Genomic DNA, 15,056 nt, shown 5'->3' with positions numbered 1-15,056 from the left:
GGAGAATTCTTCTTGGGATGATGATGATGAACCAACTACTAGTGGGATGGCCGCTATTGCTACCCTCTACTCCCTCTACATCACTCTTTGGATCCCCCAGTGAGAATCCTCCCATTAAGATTGAACATTGCTTCATGGAAAAATCCTTCGAGGTATCACCTTCTATCTCATCCATGCCTAATTATAAGAATACTGATGTGGATGATTATGATAGTCTCAAGGTGAAACGGTAAATTGTTGAATTTGATATTTACATCTCTAACTTGCAAGGTGAGAACAAGAAGAATCTTGGGGTTCTCTTGTTTCGGTTAGGTGAGATAGAAGAGCTCCTTGAAGAGAAATGTAGAGCTGAGAGAAGACTCTCTTGAAATTGCTTCCCTAAAAGATTCTCTTGAAGAAGAACAAGAGACTGTAGCTTCTCTTGTGGAGAAACTTAAAACGCTTGACAAGTCTGAAAATGAAATAATTATTAAATTCACTAAAGAAAGAGAACATGATAAAGCTAAATAAAAAAATTCTTAAAAGGGAAAAAGGAAAATTTGGTGTTAGTCATGATAAACTTGTTAAGTATCAAGATGTATCGATCAATTCTAGAGGCCTCTTAGTTTTATTGATGGAAACATGGGTTGCCTCCATTGCTAGATACATGGGCCACGTGTTAGTTAGATTAGACACGCCGTGCACACAACTGTCTGCTTCTCTTGCTGGGCTTCTTTTCTTCTGGTGCCCATCTAAAATATTTAGGGGTCTCCCAACCAATTTACGGGCATATGCATATGGTTAGCGGAAATTTACCCGGTGTCCTGTGACACCGACTGGATATACATAGGTCCGCGACGGGGGGGGGGGTGATGTGGAGGTGGAGGAGCGCTGACCATGGAGGGCAACACCAGATGGAGTGAGAGAGTGTGGTTTTGGGCGGTGAGGGAGCGTAATGGGGAGTTATACCGAAATGCCCCGTCTCCCGCACTTGCCAACACGTGCATAGGCGAGAGCCTGAATGGAAACAACCTTGTTCTGGCGTTTTCATTGGGCAAAGTTTTGGTTTGCTACAAAACTCGTGACACGCAGAAAACTGGTGCGGTCGAGGCAACACGTGTTTTTTTGGCTCACCAAAACCAGGGAAGGACTAGGCGAGCAACCAAAAAATCCCTTAATATCTCTTGATATTGCTATATTTCCTTTGTAAAAAATGCACAGAGGCCCAACGCCTTTCCCAATCAAACAAAATATTGCTATATGTTGGAGTACCAGCAGGGATCTGTTGTTCAATGATAACTACCCCGATGATGCAACGCGATTGGCTTCCATATGTGTGTCACATATCAAAATCCAGGTCTGGGAAGACAAGATTCAAGTGGTACGGTCCGTCCCTATTATTGAACCATTGCACCTGTAGCAAATTGTGAGGTTAAAGGTTCGGCCTGCACCTACACTACTAGGGCAACGGGTAACCCCATGTTCGCCCCTGTTAGTAGTTGTTGATGGTTTGATCATTGTGTTAGTTATTTCGCTGCTAGCTGCACAATTGTATGCCTTGAGAACAAAATCTTCGATGGGCATCTAAAAAAAGAATCCTGGATGGCAAAGATTTCACTTGAAAACATAAAATCTTCAATATCACAAGTTGCAGGCAAACATCAAAACTAAAACACCGGAGAAGCACAAAAAGGCAATGCATCTACAGATTTACTCGAGGCAGGGGATAGCGGGGGTAGCGAAGCGCTCTTGGAAGGGAAGCGGTGTGCCATCTGACAATCTTTTCACGCTTCCCGGCTACGCCTCGCAACATTCCGCGTCACCTTGCCCTGCTCCAGCTGCAGGGGGTTGGTGAAGATCGACGGGGAGAGAAAATGTGGTGGAGCAGCTAGAAGGGGGAGGGGCGAACAACTGTTGGGAGTGCTCTGCTCCGGCAAATTTTGGGGGCTCCGGTCTACGCGCCTCTCACGCGTTGCGGGCTTGTGGCGTTCCGATGCCTTGCCCTGATCTACGGTGGCGTTGTGGTATGCATACAAGATGAGAGGAGGTTCTTCCAGGATGCGGTTCGATCCTAGGGTCAAAAGGGTTATGACCCTCTTGGACCTAACTTTTTCCGGGTCGGTCCATTACCCTATTGGTGCCAAAATGCGGTTGTGTTCTAGGGGTTCAAAGGGTTAAACCGAACCAGATGCATCTATATGGGAAGGTGTCACCAACAAAAGCGCATGGCTGGAGACTGGTCAACACATTGACACATCGAACAAATACATTGTTGTACCGTCATCCAATGATCGTAGATGCTCACCGACGTGTATTTAGGGATTGTGAATAGGATTTTTTTTATGTACAATGACTAAAGTGAGCTAGGTCAACAAGCAGGCGGAGCAACCATGTATTTTATTCATGTGAGATTGCTAGGAGCAGGATGAAAGGAGTGAGGAAAGCGTATGGTCTTGTTCCTTCGGTTGCCACGCATAGAGAAGGATCGCTAGATCGAGATCGCATGACAGCGGGAGTGACCTCGCTGTAAGCTCCGATCAAGGTCGGCTACCAAATAGAAATTTCGTATCAAAATCAAGGTTTGGGAAGATGTCACCAACAACTAGATTGCTTCTTCCCAGACTCTCCTTCACCATACGCTACACTCACCCCCTCCAGCGTACCACGAGATTGCTTCTTCCCAGACTCTCCTTCACCATGGGAAGGTTGTAACTCAATCCTATAACTTCTTTCCAACATATTCCAAATCCAATAAAATTCCATTTTTTCTCAATTCGCGTGAGCGGTGACAAATGACCTAATCTCCTCCTAACCCATAATGTAATTCCATATCTCGCTACGCCCAGCTGTATCCACAACATCATCCGTTTTTCTTAACATAAATAAAATAATCAAAAAACACAATGCCTTTCTTTCACCTGAAAAAAATACGAGTATAATAAACAGAATATTCTTTTCTGACGTGAACAGGATATTATTTTGTCCACTAGTACAGGCGAAAAAAAAAGATTATAAATGATGAGTGCCCGTGTCAGGCCAAAACTCAAAACCATTTTCAGCTGCAGAATTTGGCCCGACCATCTCCAACTCTGTCTTCTCCCTGCGTCGCAACTCGCAGCCGTCGAAAAACTCCACAGCAAAAGCACGCACCCTTTTTTTCATTTTTTCTCCCTTGGCTGCCCTTCTCCTATTCCCCTATCCGCCTCCGCCGTCGCCTGCCCGACCCGCCGCCGACCGCCGCCGCTGGCTCGGGCGCATCCTCGCCGCCCCGCCGCGGAGAGCCGACGGAGGCCGCCGCCGGCCGGCCCCGCCGCAGCCCGCAGGCATTCGCCGCCCAGCGCCGCCCTGCGCCCGTCGAAGGTTGGTTTCCTTCTCTCTCCTCGTTTCGTTTCTCTCGGGGGTAGGTAGGTAGGATTGTTCCCGTCGCTCCTTCTGATCCTTCCTCTTCCGGCGCCTCGGCAATTTCATCTAGGGTTCTGTGGGGGCGAAGACGGCGCGTGCGTGATCGGCGGCGGGCCGTGCATTTGATGGGCTCGATCTGTGCGGCTCCCTGCTGACCTCCTGCGGCGATGGAGGAGGCCGACCGCGCCTGGGAGGAGGCCCTTATGCGCCTGGAAGCGGAGGATGGTGCTGCCGCGGCCCGTCAAGTGGGCGGCTCTTCCAGGGAGGAATACCAAGAGAAACACACCGGATGCACCCGTGCTGTCAAATTGGAACACTCTGTTGAGGCTATTGGTCAGATTGGTCAGGAGGCGCTTGTGGAATCAGGGGGAGCTGCTGAATCTGCCGATTTGAACATGTGCCATGCTGCCAATGGTGGGCTGTCGAATCAGGCCCTAAACGGTGAACCATTCTACTCCAGTGATGTGCATTGCTCCGTGATATTTACGGCAGATGATAATCATGACCTGCAACGGCAAGGTGAATGCGTACCGAAAACTGAAACAGAGGTTTCGGTTCCTTCTGGTTCTGGGCGCCCAGATGTTCCTTTAGACGGTAATGCAGATCATGCTGGTGAAGTATCTGGTGATCCAGTGGCATGCCGTGTCACCGATGGTGGGTTGTGGAACAATGCCCCTTCTGGTGGAGGATCTCGGTCCGAGAGTTCTGGATGCATCTATGACATGCTGGACAAGGCACCAGAACCGAGTCAGTGCCAGGAGGCTGGTTTCGCGGGTCAGGCTGGTTATAATGACAGTTTTTCAGATTCAGTCAAGTTTGATATCCAGCAGCTGCCACGTGACATGGGTTCCATGCTTTTCAAGGAAGATGTCAAGTGTGAGCTGGGAAAGGATGTTTTGCTGCCAAAAATTGAAGCTGAGGTCTCTAGTCCTGCGCACCAAGGTTCAGCTCCTTCAACTTCTGGGAGTAACCTTGCTGTTCCTTTAGATGGCAAGGCTGGTGAGGTCGGTGAAATATCTGATCACAAAACAGGCATGAAGAAAGTGGCTTGCTTCTCATCGGGAGGTGGTACGCTGTCACGTGATAGCGGATTTCCGAAGGAGGAGGCTCTTGGAGACGAGATTCAGTTTTCCAGGATGGATGGATGTCGTAAGAATAGGGGCTTGGGCCATCAGGATTCTTCTGCTGCCGAATTGAGTTGTCCAAATCGTTTGGCACTAGAGCTCAATGCATGTAAATCTGTCGTTCGCAAACCTTGTTCTGTTGTCTTTGTCCAAAATGGTAATGTTGGAGAATTGGAGAATCAAAAGTCAGAATCATCAAGTGTCGCCAGGCGTAGGAATCCAAGAAGATCTGCCTCAGCAAGGAATCCTATTCTTGAGAAACATGACCAAATATACAAAGGAAGCAATAGTGCATTCAAATCTAAGAAGGCAGAGAGTCCATGCTCATTAGTTGAAAGCACCGTGATTAAGTTCCCAAACAAAACCACTAAGTTAAGAAGTGGCATCAACAGACCACTGAAATCTACTGCCTGGGGCAGTCTACAGAAGCTAACAGGAGGTTTTGGTCAGAACTGCGAACCTTCTACGTCTAGTTCTCACCTGATCTCCCTTGAAAACGAAAGATCACATAAAAGATCTGTGAAGAAAGAGCAGCCAAGTATTCGGAGGACTCGGAGTTCAAGAGGTTCAAAAAATAAGTTCTCTCCCTTGTCTGCTATTGGATTTGCATCGGATGAATCGAATGGCCAACCTACCTTTTCAGTTACAACTGGTACTTATGCCTCCTCAGAAGGTTACACAGGAAACTTGCCAAGATTGGATCATCATGCATTGGTCAATGGTTCTGATGATGCTCATGAAACTGCACAATGTATGTCTATCCAGACTGGCTTGCAGCAGTTAAACAGGTGCTTGGAGAGTGTTACTCAAGAAACATGCCCTGCATACATCTGTGGAGACTTTGCTAAATCAACTTCCGAACCTTCTCTGAATATTGCTGGTGTTGGATTTTCACCTGACTCTGTTTTGGATGTAGCTTCTGCTACATGTGAAAACAATACTTCTGCAAACCATGATGCTAAACTGCGTGCAAACCCATCATATCCCGCTGCATTGACCGAAAATGGTCTTCATGCATCTTCTTTGTCTACTTCTGACTCTGGAAAAAATCATGCTTCGTCATCAACAGATTTGGAGCAGTGGGTCCATACTGCGAGGGGGGATGAGAACACAAGAAATGAAGACATTAAGCCATCTCACACCATATTAGGTTATATTGGTGAAGGAAAAGTGCAAGTCTTAGAGAAGTCCAATGCAGCGAGAAAAAGTAAAAAAGTGGGAAAGCAAGAACTGCAGAAGAAAGATGGAATGAAGGGAAAGAACATAAAAGACAGAGGTTCCACCAAAATTAATTCAAAACTCAGGGCCTTCTCTGATGATTCATATTCACTTGTTTCATCAGCTCCCCCAAATTCCGGTTCTTGTTTCGAGGTCGTAACTTCTGCTTCACAGGGTATCAGTGTGCTTGAACATGACAGTATGCATAATAAACAGAGTAGGTCTCCTCTTATTTGAATTATGTCATTTAATCTTTTTTAACTATCATGTATCAAGCAACTTCAATAGATTGACATTTTAATTTCTATAGGTAACCGTAGTCCAGCTACTGAATTTTCAGTCGAGAACTCTGCCATTATATCTGCTGGAATACCTAGAAATTATGCTTGCATAGCAGATGGGGCATCCGTGCTTCAACAACCACGTGCTGCATGGGTATGTTGTGATGATTGCCAAAAGTGGCGCTGCATACCAACTGACTTGGCAGATATCATTGGAAAAACAAATTCCAGATGGTATAGTTTTCCTTCCTTTTACCTTTCGATCAGTTTTGACGGTTGCACCAGTCTGCTAATGTAATTGAGAAACCATGTACTAGAGTCTATCATTTTACTTCTGCTAGGAATCTATTTTGTTAGGTCTTCTTTTCTGCTTGGATAGATTTTTGTTTTCTGGATGCTAATCCCGAATCACCTACTTGAAATGAAATGGACAATTTTGCTAAAACGGAAGAGTTTAACTGCAAAAATATTGTCATGACACTACATTCTTTCTTATATGCCGTGTAAAGTTGACATTTTGATAATCTATCTTCATGTAATTCTATAGAACTTATATTTTGTATCATCTTAGACTCTTAGTATCTTGGCAGTAGATGCTAGTCCAGCTACTCAGCAAATGCTCCTTGATTGTTCCCTGTGCAAACAGCTGTGGAGCCACAACTTATTTCCTATGTGACTTGGGTTCTCTAATACATCTACACATACCAGTGTTTGGTTTGTTCCTCTGATAATTTTCTTTTAACTGTGAAGGACTTGCAAGGGCAACCAAGACACGGCATTTGCTGATTGTTCGATACCACAAGAGAAGACAAACGCTGAGATCAATGCTGAGCTGGATCTTTCAGACGCTTCTGCTGATGAAGCTGACAATGGTGGATCGAACTCAAAAGGTTCTGAATTTCTGCATGTCTTGTTCATTTTCTTTGGTACACTTTGTGCGCATATGGTGCACTGTGCATCTATAATATCTACTTTTTATGATGCTCTTTTGCATCTTTTCTGCTGTGTAGCTTCTAAAGCACCATCCTGGACACATGCTAGGGTAAACTCATTTCTACATCGTAACCGGAGGAATCAATCTGTTGATGAGGTATGTGCTGAACTGCTGATTCACGAATTTCTTTCTGTATTGATAATATTCACCTACTTTTCTTGTTACAGTGTTTTTTAAAGTAATATTCATCTACTTTTCTTTCTACAGTGGTTTTTAACTTCTTAAGCTGGCATAGATTCTCGTAGTCATTCTATTGGATTCAGTACCTCACAATTTATCGATCTTAATGGAGACAGAGTGTGGCGTGCACTTGTTAAATTCAATTTTCATCCGCTTCCACATATTACCACTTCTCACTTCCACTTGTCAGATTGGCTGGGAAGTTGCTGGCAAAGTGAATACAAATGATAACATTTGTACCAGTCACTCTAAATTAGAGATGTGGAATGGCTATGTTACATAAAATTAACTACACAAAAGTGTGGTTAGAAGATATAGTTTTTACCTCTACTTGTAGGATGAATGAATAGTGGAAGTTGGAAATGATAAATTTACCAGAAAGAATATTTTGTACCCTAATTCCGTTATCCCTTTTGCTGTACTATATATTCATAATAATTGTTTAATATGCTCCATAGTTCATCCTCTTCCCAACAAATACATTTTCTCTCATGTTGCAGTTCTTCTAATTTGTTGTTAATTAATTATACTGTTTGAACCATCGCACAAATATATTGATTGTTCTTGATTTACGGGTTTGGACCATCGTGCAAATCCATCCTGTTTCGTTTTCATCTTATATTCTTTTCCATTCAATAATATCAGAGCATGGTATGCAACTGCAAGCCTCCTCAAGATGGCCGAATGGGCTGTAGAGATGGCTGTTTGAACAGAATGCTCAATATTGAATGCGAGAAACGTACATGTCCATGCGAGGAGCAATGTTCTAATCAGCAGGTCATTTTTATGCCTTTTCTTTGTTTAATGTATGCTTTCTGTACTAGTACATTGGTTTTGATCTTATTAAATATGGGAACAGTTTCAAAGGCGCAGCTATGCAAAAATTAGCTGGTTTCATTCAGGCAAGAAAGGCTATGGATTGCAGTTGCAAGAAGAAGTATCCGAAGGACGGTTCCTTATTGAATATGTTGGAGAGGTACCAGTTCAGACAGCTTACCTCCTCTATTTTAGTATTTTCCCCTCCTTTCTTCTCTTGGTGCTGATCGTCCTATGGGATGGGTTGTGTGCATGACTGCATGCGTGGTGTTGCTATATTCCTGTTGGTGGTAGTGGTACTCTCCAACATGAGTGCATGTCTAGTGTTGCTGATACCATGGCTGCGCTGATCCCACTTGACCTTTTTTTTGGTATATGTGTTGCTAATACCCTGTTTTTATAGACTTATTTGTGTTAGCTTTATGCTATTTGTAATGTTTAGGTTCATGTTGAGGTATACAACTTTGATCTACTTCTGAATTAAGCAGCAATAAAAAATCTGTTCGTTTTTCTACCGCATATTTGATTCTAGCAAAGGGAAAACGATTCAACATTACGTCATTCTTTCAGGTCCTTGATGTAAAGGCTTATGAATCCCGTCAAAGCTATTATGCTTCTAAGGGCCAGAAGCATTTCTACTTCATGACACTAAATGGAGGCGAGGTATGCCTTTTTTGACTTCCTGTCATTACAGTTTGCCCACCAACTCTCTTTTCTTATTTTCTATTGTATCAGATGTTAACCCTCCATTTCCAGCCTTTAACAGTTCTCTTATTCTAGATTCCCCTTTATATCCTTCTCCCTGTATTTAATAGATGATATCACACATAAGTACCCAATCCTACGTTCCACCCACTTTTCTCAAGTCATTCATCATGATTCCATAATACAAATAAATCCTTGTTTGAATCCTTGCAGGTAATAGATGCCTGCACTAAGGGAAACTTGGGCCGGTTCATCAATCATAGCTGCAGTCCTAATTGTCGCACAGAAAAGGTGAAACTCCAGTTTATTTGCTTTTCATGTTTGTATTGTTGCCCCTCTTTCTTGCCCTGTCGGTTCAAATATCCTGATATTCTCTGACATTACTTAGTATCTGCTACTTGCAGAAATTCAAAATAGTGATGGTACTTGAAATAGTATTCTATTGACAGCGTGAGTTTACTAAATTATTTCACCTTGTTTCTGTGAAAATAGTGGATGGTCAACGGAGAAGTTTGCATTGGAATTTTTGCTATGAGGAACATCAAAAAGGTAATGCTATCAGTTAGAACCTTTTTTTTAATTTAAGGAAATGGTGATTTACTCTTTTAATAACTTAAGTACTCCCTCCGTCCATAAAAGGATGCCGGTGATTTGTCTTTAGTGTCTAGATACACCTGAATTTAGACTAACTTGCGACATCCTTTTATGGACAGAGGTAGTAGTGCAAATCAAAGGTCCTCCTATTGCATTATTAGACTTTTTTGCCCTGTATTCACCTCTATCTATATGCTGCATGTCATGGATATTTGTTGTCTCACAGGGTGAAGAATTAACGTTTGATTACAACTATGTCCGTGTATCTGGTGCTGCTCCTCAAAAATGTTTTTGCGGCACTGCCAAATGCCGGGGTTACATTGGCGGAGACATATCAGGGTCTGGTATCATTGCCCAAGATGATGCAGAAGCACAGCATTTTGAACCCATGATTACATACAAGGATGCTCAGGAAATGCTAGGAGATGCATATTACTCTCATGGCGCAAATCCAAACATTGCTGAGCATGAAACCTCCATCCAACAAGAAGACTCAAATAATGGCCCACCTGCAACCCCAGATTTGGATCCTCACCAACAAACTTCGCCTATCTTATCTGACACTAGTGAGCCCGATAATTCCATAGAAGCATGGAGCCCACAGGATGCCGAAGATGTCACTCGTACACCTGTGCATGTTTCCCGAACTATAGAGAGTTCTTTGCAGCAGTTTCCAGTACATGCCATTCAGCCATTAGATTTTTTGGTGAAGACTCCCAACACGGTTGAAGAACTTTTGGCTCCAAATGTGGTGAATAGATCAACACCTAGCTCTGATTTGGGGAGCAGCGTAGTACCTGGTTCCCATGCTAAGAAGAAAAACAGTCTGAAACAGCATAGAAATGTGAAACCACCATGTCCTATTAATATTGAGCATACTCTGGGAGGTAAAACCTTGTTGTGAAAATGTATCTTCCCACTTGACATGATGTTTTCATGATGTCTTATGTCTCACCGGTATCTGCAGTGGAAGGGAGACTAAACAGCCTGCTGGATCAAGATGGAGGTATCAGCAGGAGAAAAGTATGCACATTTATCCATTTTATTGTGTGAGGAGTACTGAATTCGACTGAATATTGGCTTGTTATGGCGACTTCTAATTAGTATGCTATAAATTGAAAACAACACATCCCTCTGTTTCACTGTATCTGTGCTCAGCCCACCATGCACACAGAACAATAAAATTGTAAACTAAGTTCAGAATAGATCATTGTTTCCCCTGATCAAAGGAAGAGAACACATCCAATCTACATGTTACTGCACTGCACATTTACTCTACCAACTTCAGTGCATGCATAGATTAATCTTAACTGCTGCTTCATGCAGATGAAATCATCAATGCTTCATTCATTCTTCTGTGCTACAGCACTTCAGTATGGAGTGAAATTTGTTCAGTATTTAAAGTAGTTTCATTGGTGTAGATGTGCAGTAGACCAAATGCCCCTTTTGCATGGAACAAGGCTTCTTTAGCAGGGAGATGATTGGGAACAACTATTGTTAGGGGTATAGACTATAGAGGGAAAATGATACCAGAATACATGGTTTTCATGCATGGACAGCTATTTCCTCTATCAAGAGGCATCAAAAAAAAAAAAGCTATTTCCTCTATCTTAATGTATATACATGCAGCACTCCTGTATGGTATTGTTCGATTGAAGTTTGTAGGCGTAGGAGATTAGATAACCTGGTGGCCTAACATTTCCGGAGAACAAATGCTGAAGAACATAGTGTATGACAGACATTTTAGGCTATAGTGGTACCACCATGTCTTCAGTACAAAAGCTGGGGTACATACTGTATAAAACAATACTTATGATTGTTTGAACTTCCAAGATTTGTTGAACCTTCTTATTTTAAATGCTTCTTCGTTGCCTGTGGTGATGTGGATGGCAAGGCATAGCTTGAACTTGAAAGGCTCTACCTTCTGTAGTGCAAAAAAGGTTTCTGTTATACCCCCTTGTCACATGTTCTAACTAGTGATCCAAACAATGTGTTTTTCTAAACAGGATTCAATAAATGAATATTTGAGGCTTCTGTTTATGACCGCAGCGGACGGTGATGCTGGAGGCACATCTAAAAGGTTTGGTTAGCAATTGCCAGTTGGCGTGCCTAGCAAGTTTTTTTTTTAATATTCTGTCTAAATGTGCTACTGTTTTATCTCTTTCAGTATAAGGGATCTTGCATTGATTCTTGATGCACTTCTACAAACAAAGTCAGGAGCCGTCCTCTTGGGTATCATCAACATGAATGGTATATTTTGCCTCCTTTCTGCAATTTTCTCTATTCAAGATAATCTTTTATAACATCAAACTGATTCTTTTCTGTTCTCTGACAGGATTGCAAATGCTTCATAATATATTGAAGCAGAATAGAGACCACTTCCTTCGAAGACCTATAATTCGAAAGCTTCTGAAGGTTTGACACTGGTTTGATTTTATCAATTACTATAATCACCCTGCTGTATGGTTTTAACAATAATTACCGTTGTAAGGTTTCCAGTTGATATATTCATATGAAACTGTGATCATTGTGATGTCTCATTACCTGTATTTGTTGCTGTGCATTTCTTTTGAGAATCACATTTTTGTCACAGCATTATAGAAATAGAGCTTTATGAATCCATCACCTTGTATTTATGAATAGTGGCATCTTCCTGCAGGTATTAGAGTTTCTAGCTTTGAGGGGAATCCTGACAGCTGAAAAAATAAATGTGGGTCCTCGATTTAATGGAATGGAAAGGTTAGATTGCTAAAACTTGCAACTTTTTATTTTACTTTATTAAATAATATAATTAAAGAATTTTATATCTGGTTGGACCCTTGTCTATTTCTGCTCATGTTATATGTTTTTCTATGCTTTGTGTAAAGACTTCTTTTTCTAGAATCTACTACTGCATAGTTTTATCCCAGAAGATAGTAATTGAGTTATTTCTTCTGTATGTTAGATAATCGAACTTTCTGGTTTCCTGAAACATCTTGTTGTATGGCCTTGTAATTGCTCTCGTCCCAAGTCCTGTTACACCTATTTCCTAATCCCGCCTTGCGTGAACCATATGCAAGTAAAGCTTCTATGAGTGGGTTCTTGATTTACAGCTATCTGTAGTTACAGGTTTTTGGCAGTGTTACCCTTGACCCTGTAGTCTTTTACTAAGCCTTAGCCGGTGGATAATGTGCCAGGGAAAAATCTTAATTGCCCTAATAGCTATATTTTGCACTTTTTGAAGCTTCATTTACACAAAATTTAATTACCTTCTTCTGAACTTTCTGTTGTTGCAGCTTCAGGGACTCGATGTTGAAGTTGACCCGGCATAGTGACAGACATGTAATGTACTAGCTACCATGCATGTCTTTCAACTTCTACTTTGGATATGCATGTTGTCTGTATTTGTTAGAATGGATAGCTGATTCCTGGACTAATGCATGAAAGATAGCCAATCTTCTTGTAATTTTATATATAGAATGGATAAATGAGATAATCTGGGAAAGAAATTCCACTTTAAAAGAATAGCATAGATTGTTGACATCAATGAAGTCTTTGAAAAAAATAAATCTTATGAACAAGTGAGTTACAACCATATAGAATGGATAAATGAGATAATCTGGGAGGGAAATTCCACTTAAAAAGAATAGCATAGATTAGTTGACTTCAATTAAGTCTTTTTTTTTAAATAAATCTTTGAAACAAGTGTGTAAGGTTTACCAGTCCCAGTCTTAAATTCTGCAACTTTTCAATATAATAAAACTCAAGCTTTGCCCTTTCTTGAAAAAAAATATTGGTTTTAAATCTTTGCTGCTGGCTAAAAGTGGCTATTTGCCTGCTCTCTTGCCCAGCCGTTAAGGTTCTCAAATAAGAAACGTCAAATTTGTTGTTTTGCATGCATAGGCAGTTCATGAATAGCTATGGCTTTATCCAACTTTCCCAATATGTAAAGGTGACCTGCTTAATATTTATGCTAATTTTTAACAGATTCATTCTATTGCTCGAAAATTCTGTGATGAATGGATCCTTCCCCATATGGGTGGACCTGCAAACTGTTCTACACATTCATATTCCTCTAGAAGAAAGCGCAAGAGCCGTTGGGATTATCAACCAGAAAGCCACTATAGAATGGACTGGTTACAAATTGCGAAAGTTTATTCTGGACATGGAGAATTGGACCTTCAGACTAGTTTGATTAGAAATAGGTTGCATGGGAATTGGACCATCAGTCATAATGATGTTCATGTTATGGGAAGCTCAACAGCTGGTGCAGATGATGATGTGCCTCCAGGGTTTGAGCCTCAACAGGAACGTCAGCCTGCACAAGCTTCTTTGGACCGTGGAGTTGCTCCAGGATTTTGCCAGCAGAGGTGTTTGCCTAACTTGAGTATTTCATATGGAATTCCAATCGCAATAGTCCAGCACTTGGGAACTCCAGAAGTTGAAGGAATCCAGTGTGACAAGAAATGGAAAGTTGCACCTGGTGTGCCTTTTAATCCTTTTCCACCATTGCCGACCTATCCTCGGTGGAGTCCTTGGCCTCCTTCCACTTCATCAACTCAGACGTCTCCTCAGTGGAGTCCTTGGCCTCCTTCCACTTCGTCAACTCAGATGTCTCATCATGATGGAGCATCCACCATGAAACACAACAGTTCGGGATTCGAAGGAAGAGGTGCGGACAGAGGCGGAAGAGTACATAGGAATTGTCGGAATGGGGAAAGAAGTAGATCTCCGTATGATAACCGAGGAAGGAGATTCCCAAGCAATCATCATAGATTAGAAAGATGACAGCCCCAGGGCCTCAGATTAGTTCAGGGTTTAGGGACAGAGAATGACCCAGTTCCTGGCTTTGACCTCACTTAGTTGTATACATGGTATCAGAAGTGTAACAGAAACTGTGTTAGCTTTTCATTCTATTTAACAGAAGTTCTGTACTACCATTTAATTAGTTGAAGGTATGCTACAAATAGGTCATTGCCATTGCAGTTTTGTTATACTTCTTAGATTCCCCAATATGTAACATCATAGGAATAATTGATTTGATTCAAATGTTCCAGGCTAAAATGGCTAATTTTTGTCCATTGTCAATCTTCTCCACCTCCCTGTAACGTTCATTATTTTCCGTTATGTTCTCCTGTTTGCTGCAGCTTTTGTTAGCAGCAACGTCTACTTTGATATATTCTGGCTGCTTTAAGCTGATTCTGTATCTGCTTCTTCCATGCTGACAAGATTCCTTGTCAGTTGTATGTTGAGTCTATATCCACTTCAGTACAGTGGGTTGATCCCATTGGTCCAACTAGTTTTTGCTAGTTTAGTATTGTTCTGACCCAATTTTATGCATGACTATTTTTTTTACAGCAGATCATGAAATAAGCACACCACAGTTAATCAACCGCAACTGAGCTAACTCTACTATGATACTATCTACACATCTCACACGGTCTCTTATATAATTGGTGTATAATTCGTGTTTCGAAGTTTTTGTTGTGTTAATATGCACCAAGATTTTTTGGGTAGTGTTTGCTCTCGACATGGAGAAATGTTTGTGAATCTGTTCCGTCAGTTGTAACACTGGGCGGTGCTAGTCTCTCAACTGACCGATGCACTGGATGTCAAGTCAAAGGAACAATGAGGATATCGCCAGGTCTGACTGGGCATTCCGGCATTGGTATATCACGTCCACTGTGTGCATTGCGGGAGTAATTAGCAAGGTTCCTGCAGAGACTCCCAACGATAGCTGAACTTTAATGTTACTTGTAAAGTACCTCTGCGCTGCAGTTGATA

At 41.9% G+C, this 15,056-nt stretch overlaps 1 protein-coding gene across 1 annotated transcript; it reads left to right on the top strand.

The window, feature by feature from the left end:
• Nucleotides 1–3,455: 3,455 nt before the first annotated feature.
• On the top strand, nt 3,456–14,353 carry LOC127347958 (uncharacterized). Its single transcript, XM_051374089.2, has 17 exons — nt 3,456–5,940; nt 6,034–6,238; nt 6,755–6,894; nt 7,015–7,094; nt 7,824–7,955; nt 8,038–8,154; nt 8,565–8,657; nt 8,913–8,990; nt 9,192–9,248; nt 9,520–10,180; nt 10,261–10,316; nt 11,300–11,373; nt 11,461–11,543; nt 11,629–11,708; nt 11,953–12,032; nt 12,569–12,614; nt 13,260–14,353. The coding sequence occupies exons 1-17, from the start codon at nt 3,549–3,551 to the stop codon at nt 14,058–14,060; spliced, it is 5,175 nt and encodes a 1,724-aa protein (XP_051230049.1). The 5' UTR covers nt 3,456–3,548; the 3' UTR covers nt 14,061–14,353.
• Nucleotides 14,354–15,056: the final 703 nt, after the last annotated feature.

This window comes from Lolium perenne, chromosome 1 (assembly GCF_019359855.2).
Source record: "Lolium perenne isolate Kyuss_39 chromosome 1, Kyuss_2.0, whole genome shotgun sequence".
Taxonomy (NCBI): Eukaryota; Viridiplantae; Streptophyta; class Magnoliopsida; order Poales; family Poaceae; genus Lolium; species Lolium perenne.
The sequence above is the reverse complement of the archived record's forward strand: the minus strand, read 5'-3'. Positions and strand labels throughout refer to the sequence as shown.

Coding starts and splice junctions, on each gene's coding strand:
- LOC127347958 (XM_051374089.2), top strand. CDS start 3,549: ATGGAGGAGGCCGACCGCGCCTGGGAGGAGGCCCTTATGCGCCTGGAA. Junction 7,095..7,823: donor GGAATCAATCTGTTGATGAG/GTATGTGCTGAA, acceptor CAATAATATCAG/AGCATGGTATGCAACTGCAA. Junction 7,956..8,037: donor AGCAATGTTCTAATCAGCAG/GTCATTTTTATG, acceptor ATATGGGAACAG/TTTCAAAGGCGCAGCTATGC.